At 32.4% G+C, this 16597-nt stretch overlaps 2 protein-coding genes across 3 annotated transcripts in view; one reads left to right on the top strand and one right to left on the bottom strand.

Annotated features, from left to right (window-relative positions):
• LOC111086942 overlaps positions 1–4273 on the top strand; it is a 23667-nt gene extending 19394 nt beyond the window's left edge. The window contains exons 2-3 of the mRNA XM_022391843.1: positions 2047–3221; positions 3720–4273. Coding sequence (XP_022247551.1) covers positions 3152–3221; positions 3720–4135 — 486 coding nt within the window. The 5' untranslated portion in view covers positions 2047–3151 and the 3' untranslated portion in view covers positions 4136–4273. The remainder of the gene's footprint in view (positions 1–2046; positions 3222–3719) is intronic.
• A 5776-nt stretch (positions 4274–10049) lies between these two features.
• Positions 10050–16597, bottom strand: part of LOC106464158 (P2X purinoceptor 4-like) — a 46815-nt gene continuing 40267 nt past the window's right edge. The window contains exons 8-12 of one of the 2 annotated variants that reach the window (XR_002611660.1): positions 15280–15410; positions 14603–14750; positions 12195–12299; positions 11376–11513; positions 10052–10235 (exon numbers count right to left, since the gene is read on the bottom strand). Coding sequence is in view for 1 of the 2 variants with exons in the window: in XM_013924278.2 (XP_013779732.1) it covers positions 11430–11513; positions 12195–12299; positions 14603–14750; positions 15280–15410 (468 nt within the window). In the remaining variant the exon portion in view is untranslated. Of the gene's footprint in view, positions 11514–12194; positions 12300–14602; positions 14751–15279; positions 15411–16597 lie in introns of both variants that reach the window. The other variant, XM_013924278.2, reaches the window with a different exon arrangement.

Below are 16597 nucleotides of genomic sequence, written 5' to 3'. Positions count from 1 at the left end.
TACACTATATACATATATCTATTCCTTTTTTTTTTTTGGTATTGGTGGTGCAATTACACCAGAGCCCAAAAGGTCCATCTGACCCATTTCATATAGACCCACTTGTAAGCTACACTAAATGCACACTTTCGGGACCCAAGATCTCGCCTGATACACAGTTGCACTCATAAAAAAGTCCACCTGTGAATGGCTGGCGCGACACTCTTCGAGGGCCATACGAATCAACAACCAGATGTCCTCTCTACACACACACACAAACACTAGTGTAATATTTCACGAAACATTTGGAAATGTGGTTTTATTTTATGTTATGAATAAGTGTTGATTTTAAACATATACAACATTATCGGGATTGGGCTGTGAGGAGACTCAAAATATTCTTACCCCAGCACTTTCATAGGCTTAGGTACACTACTGTGTACATATTACATAAATATATGTTCGAAACTTGAAATACGCCTATAAAAACGTTTTTGTTTTATTAAACAGCTAAAAAACTAAAACTGAACTGATGAATGATATAACTCATATTTTTAGATATGCTTACATAGTTCCCTCTATAGTTTAACAGATTTGTAGACTCAAGTCATGTGACTTGGACTCGAGTCAATTTTTTTGACTTGAGACTCTGACAAAATAACTTACGACTTCAAATTTTGTGCCACATTTGAAAATCCACGCTGAGAGATGAGTAGCTTTTCCCATTATCTATATTACATCATGTATTAAAAATGACGACCTAGACAGGCTTATATTACACACAATATGCTGCACAAAATTTGAAGAAGTATTTGGCCCAACAGTGACTTTACTTTTGCAGGTCCTGCAGTAAGCAAATCTTTTCGATGTAGAACACTCGTAGTCTCTAAAAGCAAACGATATAACTCTCGGGATCATACCAGTGCCTGTAGCCGCCATTTTGCTACCTTGCTGAATTGATAGTACAATGAACACATATACTGTATCTCTCTCTCTCTCAACACAAGCTTGGTCAATTTGACCAACCACATGACCTCTGTATACTCATTTAAAAGTCTTTATAGTTTTGATACTACTAACTTTTAATATGGTTTGTATATCTTCACAAAATTTGGCAGACTTTATGTAAACATTATAAGTCTTTCACATACAAAAATATCATATTTTTAGTGAAGTATTTTTAATAAACTAAAAAAAAATTGTTTGTGAATATATCCAGTATATTTTTGACGAGTCCGCGTGCAAAGTGATTTTCATGTTAAGATTAAAAATACTTTATAGAGTTGATTTCTTCATCTATGTATTCCTTCATTCACACCAACAAACTACTACTAACTGCTGTCCAAAGATTTCCACACAACTACCAGAACAAAAACCTCAAAACTCAATTCACAAACAAAATTGACATTGATACACCAAACAACAGAACAATATTACACTGCAGTTTACCATTTATCTTTGACATCAGTTAAAAAATAATCAACACTTGGAGAAAACTTGCCATTAAACATAAAATTCCTTTTGACTTCAAATTCACCCAAAAACCCAGCCCTAAACTAGAATCATTAGTAAATAAAAATTACATAGAATCACACAATACAAACGTCATTTATAAACTAGATTCAACAACATAATGAAAAACCCTCCCATGTTAACATCATTGCAACCCAAAAAAACTCGGTATATCTATACAAAGCACTGTAATTTTAAACAAAGAACCAAACGTTAATAAACGCAGAATAAAGGAAGCTATCTTAATTGAACAAAACATCCCCACCCGAAACCAACACCCCAGGGTACCAAGATAATTTACTAAGCTGTGAAGCAATCTCCAGTCATGTAACCTCTTTGTTCCATACTGTATATATATTCATGTGTCTGTAAACTACTTGTACCTAAGGATGACATGATCTTGTCGAAACGTCGTATATTTATATTAACTTTTTCATTACCCAGTCAAGCCATCTCAAAACTTTTATTTTCTAAAAAGAGGGTTCCTCTAGCCTTATTATTAACTGTAGGATGCCACTATCAATAATTGAACATTTATTTTTCGTCACTTCATAGATATTTTAGGTGGTGAGTATGAGCCAATTAGTAGAGGAACTGTATCATCCCACATAAATGACATGGTTACGAAACAACAAGACCTCGTCAAGGCCCAACTACAAGAAACATTCTGGGTTTTATTCACTATAGACATCTGATCAGACAGACAGCTAAGAGATTTCCTTGGTGTGACTGCCCATGCAATTGAAATAAAGAAGTCTGCTATCAACCTGAGGTCGTAACTGTTAAGCTGTAGCAGATTCACAGGTTCCCACACAGGTGAGAAAATCAGCAAGGCATTTGAAGCCATCTGTGATGAATATGTAATGAAGAACAAACTGGACTACATTATATGTGAGACAACGCATCAAACATGAAGAAATCATTCACTGTGTGCTTCCCTAGAACCACTGATGATGATGCAGGACTTACTAGTGCTAATGACAGTTTATGGGAAGAGCTCCATGAAGAAGACCCGCAAGATGTAGATATGGCACTGACCAGGAACTGCCAGAAGCAGTACCTGCAATGTTTTACACACATCATGCAACTGGTGGTGTCAGATGGGCTAAAGGAAACAAAAGCAATCAACCTAGCCATGAGTAAAGCTTCAATATTGTGCACCTTACTGCATTCCAGTTGCTCCTTCAAAGAAGCCTTTGAAAAGGTGTTTGGGCCTAACAAAGGGATTCCTGCCCTTAACAACACCAGATGGAACTCAACCCTAATATAGGTTAGAACTATAGTATGTCTCGACCATCATGCGATCTCCTGGAAGAACGGGCACATAAAGAGGTAGCTTTCAGCAGCAGAGAATGGAACCAGTTGCAAGAGCTAGTCACCATCTTGGAACTTTTCATTGAAGCAACCAGATTGATGCGAGGAGAGCAGGTTGTCACCATAAGCCCAGTCCTACCCTGTGTGTTGTCGTTAAACCATTATCTGCATGATATGTTAGTCAATGTTCGGTACCTGAACGGCCTAATCAGAGCCCTGAAAGGCTCACTGTGGAAAAATTCCAAGAAATATTTGTCACTGCACAAATGATGGAATCAACACAGCCAATCTACCATTTGGTGATCCCATTTATATCTTGTCAGCAGTACTTGATCCAGCATTCTGCATGATGCAGATTGAACATGATGTCTTGGCATCAGAAGAGGTGAAGGACAAAGTCAAGAAACGTACAAAAGGTAAATATCATTAAAAATGCCATTAGCCATTTGAGTGAAATATGAAGTGTGGGTTACTTTTAAGGGAGCAATTTGTTTTGAATAAAAAAGAAATACAGAAGATAAGATGCCTAAAATCCCTTTAAAAGAGGAGGGGCATGCTGAATAGTTCTGACTGCATTTTAAAAATATATAATGTAAATTAAATTACAATTAATATTAGTTGTTTTTTTACACACTGGGTGACCTGAACTGATCCAATGAAGCTAAACTTGAGAATTATCAAATATGACTCATCAATACTTTCAGACTTTATGCACCATCAGCACTACATGTATTTGCTCTTGTGTATAATCTGCTAAATGTTAGCCTTCCGTTTATCACCATTACAGTGTTAATGATTCACATTCATTGAGAGTAACCATCATTAAATCATGTCAGGTAGAAATCATATATGCATGACAATTTAACTTAGAACTTGTTTTACTTTGGATTTTCTTCCATATATTCATTATACAGATTTGATCATGTCCCAGGCTACCACAGTATTGGTAGAAAATGACACTAGTAGCGACGAGGAAGACATTCCATCCCAGAACGTCCCTCAACTTTTTGCAGGGTACAAAAGAAGCAGACACTGGGGTGGGGCTTCTAAGACATCTGTTTCTTCCCAACTCAAAAGATACTTCGAGATGTGCCAGGAACATCATGAAGGAAGTCCCAATGCATATCTTCACTTCTGGTTGATCAACAAGAACAACCTCTCCAGGCTGTTTCCTGTGGCTATGAGAGTGCTGACTGTTCCCACTTCTAGTTCTCCCATTGAACGAGTGTTCAGCTATGGAGGCATCATTATGTGCCCTCATAGAGCTAAGCTTAGTGACAAAATGCTGTCTCAGATGATATTTCTAAAATATAACAGTTTGTACAGATAAGTTATATACGCTGATTGCCATCTTCTAGTCAGTGATGTGACACACTTTGATGCAGATATTAAGTACAAACACACAACTTGGAGACCTTATAGTGTAGCTGGTCCAAAATAAAAGATAGTTCATACTTCCTTTACCAACCTGTGTGATTCAATTGAATTTCCACCGCCATGGTTATGTGGCACAAATAGTGTACTATCAGTTTGTTTTGGCATGACATCAGATTCAAATTATATCCAACTTATTTCATTTGCGTATATTGGAAAAGATCCCCTACAAACAAACTATCACTAAGCCCGTGTAGAAACAAACTGAGGGTACATTATTTTGGCTTCCATAAACAAACAACATAAAAGCACAGTGCATATTCTCCCTTTTAGAACATTTGGCTATTCCACAAACACATTTTTCATTATGACTTGGACTTGCAAAAAAATAAAATAAATAACCTGTACCAACTCTATAGTTTCAACCTTGTAAGTAAACTTAGTACGAGTTTTTATCTTTGCAGTGACGTCTCTGATATTATAAATATTGCCCTGTGAACTAATTCAACAAAATACATTAATTAGAATGAAACAAATTCTATAAACTCTTGTTGTATGCAGGACGTAGATAAAAATAACTTGTGAATATGTTATAAAATATAACTGTAGTAATTTGTTTTCCTTCTAACCGATTCTGGAACAGTGCTAGGTTCAAACATACACATCACTTCCTAAAACACACAGTATGGAAATAACAAGCAATGCCAACTAGATGGTGAATTTATTACTGTGTAACGAATTTGTTGTTATGTATTTATTTTAATATGAATGTTGTTTAGATTCAGTTTATATTTAAAAACATGCATAGCTTGAAGTGTTAGATATGTATTGTGAAACTCCCACCTATTCTCCAAAGCTGTAGAAAATTCTCGAGAGTAGGAATCAACAATATATCTATATACATAAACGTTTAAAAAAAGCTCAGCATTGTTACGTAATCTGAATTTTCTAGAAAACCTTCCCACGCCTATAAATACAACCAACACGACGCGCCTAAAGAAGAGTGTCTATTAGTAGTTCGCTATAATCAGTGTGCTATAAGCTTCGAAAGCTACAACTGTGATTTTTATAACGCTTATCAATCGGAAAACTTAAGATATTTGACCAGGAATATTTATAAATTTCGAACATTACAAATCGTTTAATTTCAGTGGATTCTCATTATACATTAGTATTTTTACGAAAACATTACCTAACTTCAACGGAACAGAAATTCAGCGTGTGTGACAAAGGACAAAGCTAGCTAGCTTCCCGGTAAATCGTATCTACATCAACTCGTAGTTAACTCGCTTATCGTAAACCCCCGATAAGATATCAAGGAAGTTTATATTGTTTATAACTTTGTGAAACTTTTGTTTATAAATCATTGTTTGTAATAACTATTTGTAATAATTGTATTGTTGTGTGTATATTAAAACGTATTTGTGTTAAAAACGAAAACGATGTGTATTAATCTTGTTGGCAAATATCGTAAATTGACTAATATATCGGCGTATATTTAAATACTAAATCCAAAGTACCATTTAACTAAATTTAAATTATCAGTTAACTCGGCTTCGGACTATTCGAAATTCTAATACTTAACAACTGATACATAGCAATATCACATTGAAAAGAAAAAGGCGAGTACGTTGTGCAGAGCCCTTTTCTCACACAAAGCATTACACCTCGTTTGCGTTTTCGAAAGTTTCGGTTTTCTATCTCGATCACTTCTATTATTAATACGGTAATGTCAGTTTCACGAACCATCTTCCAGAGCCGGATCAGGACGTTGGGGGCCTGGGCACATTTTGAAGGGTAGCCCTAAGAAGAGAACTTCATAAATGCAATATTATTTGTTAATTTCAATTTGAGCAATACAAAAAACGAAACAAAAAAAAACAAAAAACAACAAGAAACAAACAAGCCAATTAGTAGTTAATATGCAAAATACTAACTCTAATATTTGTAATAAATATAATTACATTGAATTTTTAAATGGCCGAACAAATATTTATGGAAAAACAAGTTGTAAAACATGTTAACGAAAAAATTACGAAATTATCATTTATATGAAACCAATAAACACAGTTGCAAATATTTCTTTCTCGATGAGAAATACAATTTTTGGTTAAAATAACTATATTTATTTTTCTCTCATAATCACGGGGACCCGGCTCAAATGTATCCATTCGCTTTGACCCTTCTTCCAATTCAGTCACGCCATCTTCAGGGCCTTGCATACAGTTCCTATTGAAACCTGGTTGTGTTGTTTTGTTAATATATAGCAACATGATGGACTATCTGCGCTCTGTCCACCGCTGGGGCTCGTTGTATGTCCGTAGCTTTGTCACTGACCCAACTGAAGACTTTAAACATAGTGTCATAATGCATTTTTTCTTTGCATAGAATATCCTTGACCAGTCAAAAGATTTGATTTCTACACGTTCGTCTGGTATTTCAGCCCTGGAAGTCATGAGTAGAATAATACCCCAGCTACGAGTCATAGTGTAACTACCTGTATTTTAAGTCTTACAATGGTGTGCCATTTTCCGATTGGTCGGATGACAATTAATCACAGTGTTAACTATAAACATGTTATTGTACTCTGGAGTAGTTCATTTTCATACAGTAAAGGAGTGTCATTCTCTTAGTGTTTGCCTTTTATAAATATTTTCTCCCCCTTTCCATAATTCTTTTCAATATTGTACACAACACGCATACACAAAATAATTTACAAAAATTACATTATATCCTCATTCTTTTCTCATTTTCTAATCTTGGTACTAATACATTTAACTTCCTAAAAACAAATGGAAATGGATAAAAAACCCAGAGAGATGTAATGATATACAAGGTTATTATCCTAGTCAGCAATATTTTTGTATTAAGTACAAAGCTACATAATGAGCTATCTAAGTTATGCCAACTACAGGGATCGAGCCCTGAATGTGAGCGTTATAAGCCCTCAAGTTTACTGCTGAATCACCAGGTAGAAGTAAACAATATTCAAACAAGGTTTAACTTCAAGCTAGTAGTAAATGTATCATGTTAAACTATACCCAATACAAATTTCAGGATACCTATACAAGCTATCAATTTTCAAAAGCCTCATTTTAATAGCTGCAATTTTAATTAATAAACACTACATAATTACCGCACATTTGTTGCAATACAATTAAATAGTTATGAAAAACATTTATATATTTATTTCTTAAATAATCAAATGTCTGATAAAGTTGTTTTAACCCTAAAATTACCGAAAGGGTCTATGCCCCATCCACATTTTAAACCCGTTTTCCGAAAATATGTATGCTCTAAATTGTATGTGGGTTCATGACTTGGTTGCTTACAGAATCACTAATAACATAAAAGTCACACAATAAAGTTAACCATAATACCGTTAATATTACAATTAATCATTGTTGAGGTTTCGTATGTATTACATGCATAAAAGTGATTTCACCCAGTTTGTTTAATATGTACTTTATACCGAGCATAGTAGTGGGCATAAATATAAAACTGCTCAATATGATACAGTAAGTGGACCCCACTGGTTTGTTTGTTTGTAATTTAAGCACAAAGCTAAACAATGGGCCATCTGTGCTCTGCCCACCACGGGTATTGAAACTCGGTTTCTAGCGTTGTAAGTCCGCAGACATTCCGCTGTGCCACTGGGGGCGACCCCACTGGTAATTAAAGACGTGAATAAGCCGGTCAGTTGAGAGTTCAAATGTAAAAATGTACAAACGATTTTTTGTGTGAGATTTGAGTGTTTTATTTCAGATCAAGAGAGCGAGAATTAACGGATGATGGGATGTGGTAGCAACATCTACGAGGAGACAGCAACCAATGATATGTGTACCTATACAACAACTTAGCCTACCTATTATTTCATCAGAGCAAGGGTACAAAGATTCTTAATTAATGATATTTAATATAAGATTATTGTGTAACACAAGTTGTTGCAATGTCTGTGGTTCTTGCGTTTTCCGCCGAGAAAGATCATTCCTTTTATTATAGGGAGATGAACTGATATTTTCAGACGGTCTCACACAACATAACCGGGCAGGTATTCGGATTGAAAATAATACGAGTTGCAAAACAACTTAATCCATTAAGCATCCGGGATGTTCAAAGGTTACCTAATCCTACTTCACCCCGCACGTGGTGTGGAGGTATTTAAAGATACTGTTGTTTCTGATACGGGTTAGGCTGCATGGTTGTTGACCTGGGAGGGAGAGAAAGCCGAAAAGATGAAGGCTGGCAAAGCGAAAGCAAGGCGTGTCCTAACGACGAAATGAGCCGAAGAAGAGAAGTCATTGACGAAACAGTAACAAACGGGCCTGGCAAAGATCTATAAATCCAAATGACGTGGCTGAGATCTACAGATCCAATGCCTTGAAATTAAACGTGGTTGGGTGGGATGGGGAGACGGGAGCACCCCAAGAAAGCCCACTTTCACTGGGTGGGACCGATTTAAGCAAAACTATCTCATGCTCTGTATAAATTGCCCCTACGAATGTTAACTTGAGACAATTTCCAACAGGACTTGTACTTTCTCATAATATAGTTATAAGAATGTGCTATTCTTTACATCATCTTCTCTAAAGATACCAACAATTAAATGTTGAATAACAACAAAAAACGTTTTTACTATAAAATTAGCTATACATGATGGCTGCTGGAATGATCTTGAACAGACAATCTGAGAAAGAAGTATTTTTGCTGACAAGTAAATTCAATTAGTTTCTAATTTCTGGGAATGTCATGTTATCTGACTAGTCCCATTAACAGAAAGGGAAACCAGGATTTCCAGCATCTCTGTCAATACAGACAATTGCATGTCAGCCAGTCACTAAAAACTAACCAACTCATTGAATATGCTGGCCACAATAGAGAGAATATACACTCAGAACAGTTCTTCTAAATCACTAATCATGTATGATTACCAAGTAGAAGGATGAATGCAATTCAAGATTAGGCACATCTTGTTCATTTGGAATGAAGTACAAAGACTTGTACTAAAATTTTGAAAATTTATATGGATAAAGATATGGAGAGCTATAGTTTATGAAACTTGCATATCACACACATATCACAGAACTTAAAAATCTGTTACAAAAAATATACTTTCATCTTTAAAGAATGTATGTTCAATTCTGAATAGAATATTTGTTTACTCCATGTCTTTTAACTCATCCAATAATGTAGCGAGCTTTTAACTACCTCCAACATCCACTAATTTTGGATATACTGATGTTAGTTTCCACACGAGAGCCTTAAGTTCAAAGGATACCACACAGGAAAACAAGTTCTTCACAGGTTAAATAGAATGTAATTAATCTTGGTAATATTAATAGTAAGCATAAAAGTATTTTGCAGAAAAAGGCAGAGTAAAATGAAAAGTAAATTCAGGTGTCATTACATGTACAAAGCAGAGGTGAAAACTATATGGAAAAGACTGCAAAGAAATATCTTAAAAATTGTACCAAGAAATAGCATATGGAGGAAAAATCTTCACCTGTTATTTTCAAGAATCCAAAGTTAGTTATATATGAAAACTATTAAACTAAACACTTGGAAAACAACACTGACATGAAACTTAGATTAACAGAAATAAAGAAGTTGAATTTGGTTAACTTGATACTTTCAAGAGCTCTAGATTAGTTAAAATGACATTGTTTTTTACAGAAAGTAGAGTTATTGAAATTTAGGTTCTACACCACAATCTGTGTGTGTGTGTGTGTGTGTACATTCTTAAGAATTAACATTAATGTTCTACTTAAAATGTGTTTATAACAATCACTGATACAGTTTTACAATGCTAGGCATATGTTTCAGGTAAACAAAAGGAATATAAACCATAGGAAAAGTTTTAAAAATATTTTATTGTAACAATAAAAGAAATTTAACAAAATCAAGAAACATTGTTTACTGTACTTCTTAAGTTACCAAATATAATTCCATGCACATAATATTGTAATTCAAATAACAATGTAAGTAATTGTGACAACTTTAAATCCAATCAATACATAATATTCTGCAACAACCAAAGCTATTCCGCATCTCATATACTGAAAAGCAAAAGTAAAAATTTATTCTAACAGCTATAATCACTATCTGATTTCACATATACAAACTTTATAATTAAAGCTAATTCTTAATCACAGACAAATTATTCTCATTTGACTAGTTTGTATTTATAAGGATGATTTAATGGGTTCAGATGTTATACTAATGCCAATATAAAACTATTTAATTTTATCTAGACAGGGCAATTATAACTTGAAGTACAAACAGTTTTTATACAAAGATTTTAGTCACTTATATAACAATTTTAATATAAAAGACAAACAAAATTTTGAAAATTGCTATTATTTATAAACTGTAAATATATATAAATCATAACCACTTTTAAACAGTAAATGAAAAAATAATTTAGAATGAAATGCTATAATATTGCATTAAACAAGTGTAGCAAAATGTTCAAGCAGTCCATCTGTGATCCAACAAAGTTTTATATTTTGTGTACTAAAGACTTAATCAAATTTTCAAGTGCTAAACGTTTAGGGGTAATTACTACAATAAACTTTACACAAAACTTTCAGATACCTCTGATGTAATTTATTCATTTAAGTTTTACTAATGAAATAGATTACGAAACTGGCTTGCATTATTATTATTATTATAGAATTAGTAATGTTGTACACAAAAAAATAAGTTCAAAAAAGGAATAATGTTCTTGCAAAATAAAACTGAAAACAAAATTCTAAAATAAGCTTCCTCTATCTCTCCTCTGACCCACTGATACTGTTTAATATCAAACATGATGTTATTTAAAAAAAAAAAGTTTAATTAGTTCTTTGATGCTTGCAGTAAAACTATTATGATGAAACATTATTAGCCGATTATACATGAAATAAACTTGGAATCTATTTCAAAGTTAAGCAATTTAGAATGTAGCTATTCTAACAGCTATAATCACTATCTGATTTCACATATACAAACTTTATAATTAAAGCTAATTCTTAATCACATATACAAACTTTATAATTAAAGTGTTCTTCCCCATCAAGCTATGCAATAAAATCATACCAGTTATGATTGTATTCTTTAGAAAAATCACCCTAGTATATAAAAAATACTCATATATTTTGAAAATTAGAAAAATTTGGTTCCAACTTTTAATCTTAAATATACTCAGCTCCAAACACCTTAAAACTGGTAGTACTTCCACAGTATGTTTGCAAGTTAACATGGAATGGTGATTAATTATCCTGAACACTGTCAAGATCACTGTATGTGGAACTCTCAGGTTTTCTTCTCCTGACACTAGGCATAAATGCCTCGGGCTAAAAACATAAAAGACAAACTTGTTAATAAAGAATTTTGATCAACTCTATATAAATAAAATCTTTGCATATTAATACAGAAATGAGTGTTCATCAACCCTTTTTTTTAACAAGAATATGGCTATTTAGCTAACCATTAGTTTAAAAGGAATAAACTCTACAATAAAATGCTTCCTATTGTGAAATAATAATTTTACCATTTATTAGCTGTCAGAAAAATAATAATGTAATTATTCATACATACTTACCAAAAGCAATCAAATTAGAAAATGTACCTTAATATTAATTCACTCAAGTACTTGGTCCCTTAACTACATCAACTATTTCAGTTTTAAGTTTTAGCATATTAAAAGAACAGGGAAAAAAACAAAGTTGTATTACATATGTAGTATCTCAGAAGTATCATTTTATAAAATAAACAAATACAAAAATTAATAACACTCAAAGAAAATTTACAAAAAATCAGACCACAAATAACAATAAATAATCAGAGTTAAAAAAAAAAAAACATTTTCAATTAAATGTCCATTAAATCATTGCTTTTTCCTAATTCTTTAACTTAGAACATTGATATTTTATTTTCATTACAATAACTGCAGTGAATGAATTAACCAATAGTTAAGATTGTACGTTTTACTTACAACATTGTGCTACTTTCATTAAATTTTAGTAATGACTTACATCGAATGCATCTCCTTCAGTTGTAACTTGTAAATACTTCTTACTTCGATAATAGTCCCTTTTTTTCAGTAGATAAAGCACAATAATATCACCTATTACTGAAGCCTGCAAAATAAAAAAATCAGAGATAATGTTTTAAAAATTCAAATATTTCATTCAGTTAGTATGTTTGTGTAACAAACTTCAAGTTCTGATTACTTAATATTTTCATTCAGTTAGATTTCATTTCCAATACTGCAAGGGGTAATGGATTTACCTAATTTTTCAATTTTTACTACTTCTTTAAGTAAAGATGACTACAATTTAAAACAAATCTTTACAGTTAGTTTTCTTAGATTGGTGTCACTGCTAGGAAGTTCTTGATTGAAAATAGTTAAAACTACAGCTAAAACCAAATTGCCTAATCACCATTTACATTTTTCATAATACTGGAAAATTACAGTGTTATTTTTTGATGTTAGAATTTGAACATTAACATGTAATAAACATTCAGATGTTTTAAAACTCAAGAACAGCTAAAATGGAATAGAAAAAATGTATCATTTAAAAACAATGTTCTGCTACTGTTAACGTGGCATCATCAGGTACTCAGTACAACTATACACAACACTTAAGATGTTGTCTTCTTGTTTTTTTTATTTATTTTCTCTGTTTCTTTAATAAATTTGTTGCATGAAAGAATAGGGGGGGGTCACATCAAGTGGATAAAAAAATCTAATATTAGTCCAAAATATAATCCTTCAGTTCTAAAGAAACATGAATTATAATTCATCGAATTATTTATATTAAGCTATTAGCCACTGTTTACCTCTTAAGCTGATGAATAACACCAGAAAAAGCATTTGCAAGCAGTGTAGACCCTTATCAGACTGTTCAGAACAAGCATTCTGATATTATATATAAATCGTTTATTAAAGATATGTATAAAGTACATCCATGGGTATTTTTACTAATAATATATAGTCATAAACTTGTAAATAGATTTACCTTTGGTACAGCTAGTTAGACTTTTCCTCGGTTACAGTCTTGGAACTTATCATCTTGACAGCTGCTTTGACAGCAAACAGTAGGGCACCCACATGGGAACAAACTACCCCTATACCTGCCATGCATGTGCAGTGTCCAGAAATTATGGCTCTATGATTTTCACATATCAACCATGGAGGTAAACATGTATCATTCATCCTTTGATTATGCTTCACTTTTACAGAAAAAATGAACTTGTTGTTTATTACCATCTGTCCCATGTGTAGCACCCATCCATTAAAAAATAATTGTATGATTGAAGAGACTTGTATGCTTAAATTCCTATAATGAGTAAACAATTTGTGTGTTAACTAAATAATAGACTATATCTGGATACATGACTACTGGCCATTTAACATGTCGTTGTCCATTCCCATTTCTTGATATTGTATGGAGTTTTACCATCTATTACCTTCAATTTATTCAAATATCTTGCCTTATACACTTCATCTAATGTTTGTTTGTTTAGAATTTTGTGCAAAGCTACACAAGGGCTATCTGCACTAGCTGTCCCTAACTTAGCAGTGTAATACTAGAGGGAAGGCAGCTAGTCATCACCACCCACTGCGAACTCTTGGGCTACTCTTTTACCAACAACTTTTTTTGGTTTTTGTAGTTTTTTTATGATGTGTTCAACAGCTTAAAGGAAATAGTAATTGTTCAAGTCTGGCAAACCTTTAATTTATCTTTATTGAATAACTGAAAGTAAAATTAACTATGAGACCTAGGTGTGTCAATTTTGGAGAGGGGGGGGGGTACAAGTATTGTATTATGCTCAGAAATTTCAGGAAATTAACACACCCTAAGGAGTTTGGTCAGAGTACAGTCAAATCACCTCAAACTCAAAATTAGTTATGCACAAAATTACATAAATAAAACTTTTATTGAATGGATTTCAATTCTGAAGTTTTTTTCTTTTAATGTATAGAACAATAACAAACTGTTTCCTATAAGTTGTTTAATTCAATAGTGCAGTTTTACCTTTGAGGCAGAATCCACACACGATAAGAATTAAATACTATGTCCCCAGAGAACTGTAATGTATAGAATAGGGAGTGATACCCAAGAGTGATACTAATGTCTTCAGTTTAAGACTGAATAAGCAAACAGTGTGATATTTAGTGGCTATCCTATTATTTGAGGACATTTCATAACAGTAAACAGAAATTTAACATATTGATCTTTACAATATCACTTCTTATCAAAGGCAGAGAAACTAAATATTTATAATCTTATATGATTTACAATGTGCTATAAAAATTTCAGCATTGTGAAATACAGTGACTTAATTTTAAATGAAGAAAATATAGAAACAGATCATCAGTAGTAACAGAATAGTTATTGTCGTTATTTAAAAACCCCCAATCATTTCAAAAACCTACCACAGCCAAAAGTCCCAAACCAGATCCAATGTTAATCATCAAAGGCACCACATTAAACTTTCCTGCTCGTCCATGTACAATTACATCATATTTAATCCCATAGACTTTATAGAGAGTTCTAGAGTTATCATCATAATAGTTGGAATACCTGAAAGTAACAAAGTGGAAAACTGAATGTTTAATAAAATATTGCTAATAATTCCAGTCCACACACACACAGACATACATATCGTTCAGTAATAATATTCAACACATGTGCTGTCCTTTAATTGAGTGTGTATAAACACACACATTTGATGATGTATTCATACCTCAACAACTTCATGAAATTTGACATAATTACTAAAATTTTAGCAAAAAAAGGTTACTTCGAAACAACATCATGTTTCTTCCTATAGTATACAAAATAAGGGTATCAAGTGTACTAGAAATATTGAATATTTCTTTTATTGAGGACAATTTCTGAGATTATAGTAATTATTTCTTTATAAGCTGAGGAAATGCTACATCTATTTTCATAATGTCAATTAAACTTTTAAGAGTTCTAATTTTAATTATTTACATCACCTTTTTTTTTCAGTATACTGTTTTCAGAAAATATTTAATAAAGTAGTAGTGCTTTTGTACGAGTTACTTCTAAAACTCACCAAACCGGAATGGGCAATTTAACTCAATACCTGAAATTCCAGCCTTTTGCAATTTTAGCTTCTGGATCATCTAATCTTCTAAAGGAATATATTGGAATGCAATATCGTATATCAAAATCAATATTGCAGTCCCATTCTATAATTATGGCAATCACACCACCCTAAAACAAAGAACAAAATGTTACAATCACATTTTAAGATACTGGTTTAGTTGCAAAATATACATATAGAATGTACATGAACACTACGATTTTTTTTCCCTTTTAAATTATCACACAAGTTTAATGCCCTTAGTGTGCTCTTAGAATTACCATACAAGTTTATTGCCCTTAGTGTGCTGTTAGAATTACCATACAAGTTTATTGCCCTTAGGGTGCTGTTAGAATTACCATACAAGTTTATTGCCCTTAGTGTGCTGTTAGAATTACCATACAACTTTATTGCCCTTAGTGTGCTGTTAGAATTACCATACAACTTTATTGCCCTTAGTGTGCTGTTAGAATTACCATACAAGTTTATTGCCCTTAGTGTGCTGTTAGAATTACCATACAAGTTTATTGCCCTTAGTGTGCTGTTAGAATTACCATACAAGTTTATTGCCCTTAGAATTACCATACAAGTTTATTATGATTAGTATGCTGCTAAAGTGGCACAAGTTTATTACCATTAGTGTACTTTTAAAATTAGCATACAATTTTATTATCATTAAATGAATATGATCATTAGTTTACATTCAAGTCTGCATAGAATCTCTGGGTTATCAGTAAAATGATGTGCTTTAATATCTTATTATAGTCATTAACTTTAGTTATTGATAATGATAATGAGAGGCAAGGAGGCTGAAGAATATAGAGCTAATTAGCATATTTGTTTTCTCAACAATAGAGAATTTCACTATAAGTTCCCATTCTTTATAAACTCACAACTGTTCATATGAAAACAGTATTACAAATTTTTTGAAATCTAAGAACTTATTTTAATACATTTCTTCTTAATAAGCTGACAGATCTGGTTTTAAAATTAATAAAATAAACATTTTGCACTTTTAAAAATACTAAGTTAAAAAAACAATAATAAAACTATGCTCCTGAAGTAAAAAAGAAAAATATATATATACCTTCAAGTTTAGTTTTTTTGTTACTGTCACCGTATAGTGTAACAAAACAAATATATAACATATATATATATACATATACATATATATATATATATATATATATATACATTTAAACATATATATATACGGCCATTGCTAATAACAATAAACGTAGCTTTAAAAAAGAAAAAAGATGAAAAGTTTTACTGACGCAACTTACGTCCCCCCATCAAGGGTCGCTTCCCACAGTTT

This window comes from Limulus polyphemus, unplaced genomic scaffold, assembly GCF_000517525.1.
Source record: "Limulus polyphemus unplaced genomic scaffold, Limulus_polyphemus-2.1.2 Scaffold1573, whole genome shotgun sequence".
Lineage (NCBI taxonomy): Eukaryota > Metazoa > Arthropoda > Merostomata > Xiphosura > Limulidae > Limulus > Limulus polyphemus.
This window is presented reverse-complemented; position numbering and strand designations above follow the sequence as displayed.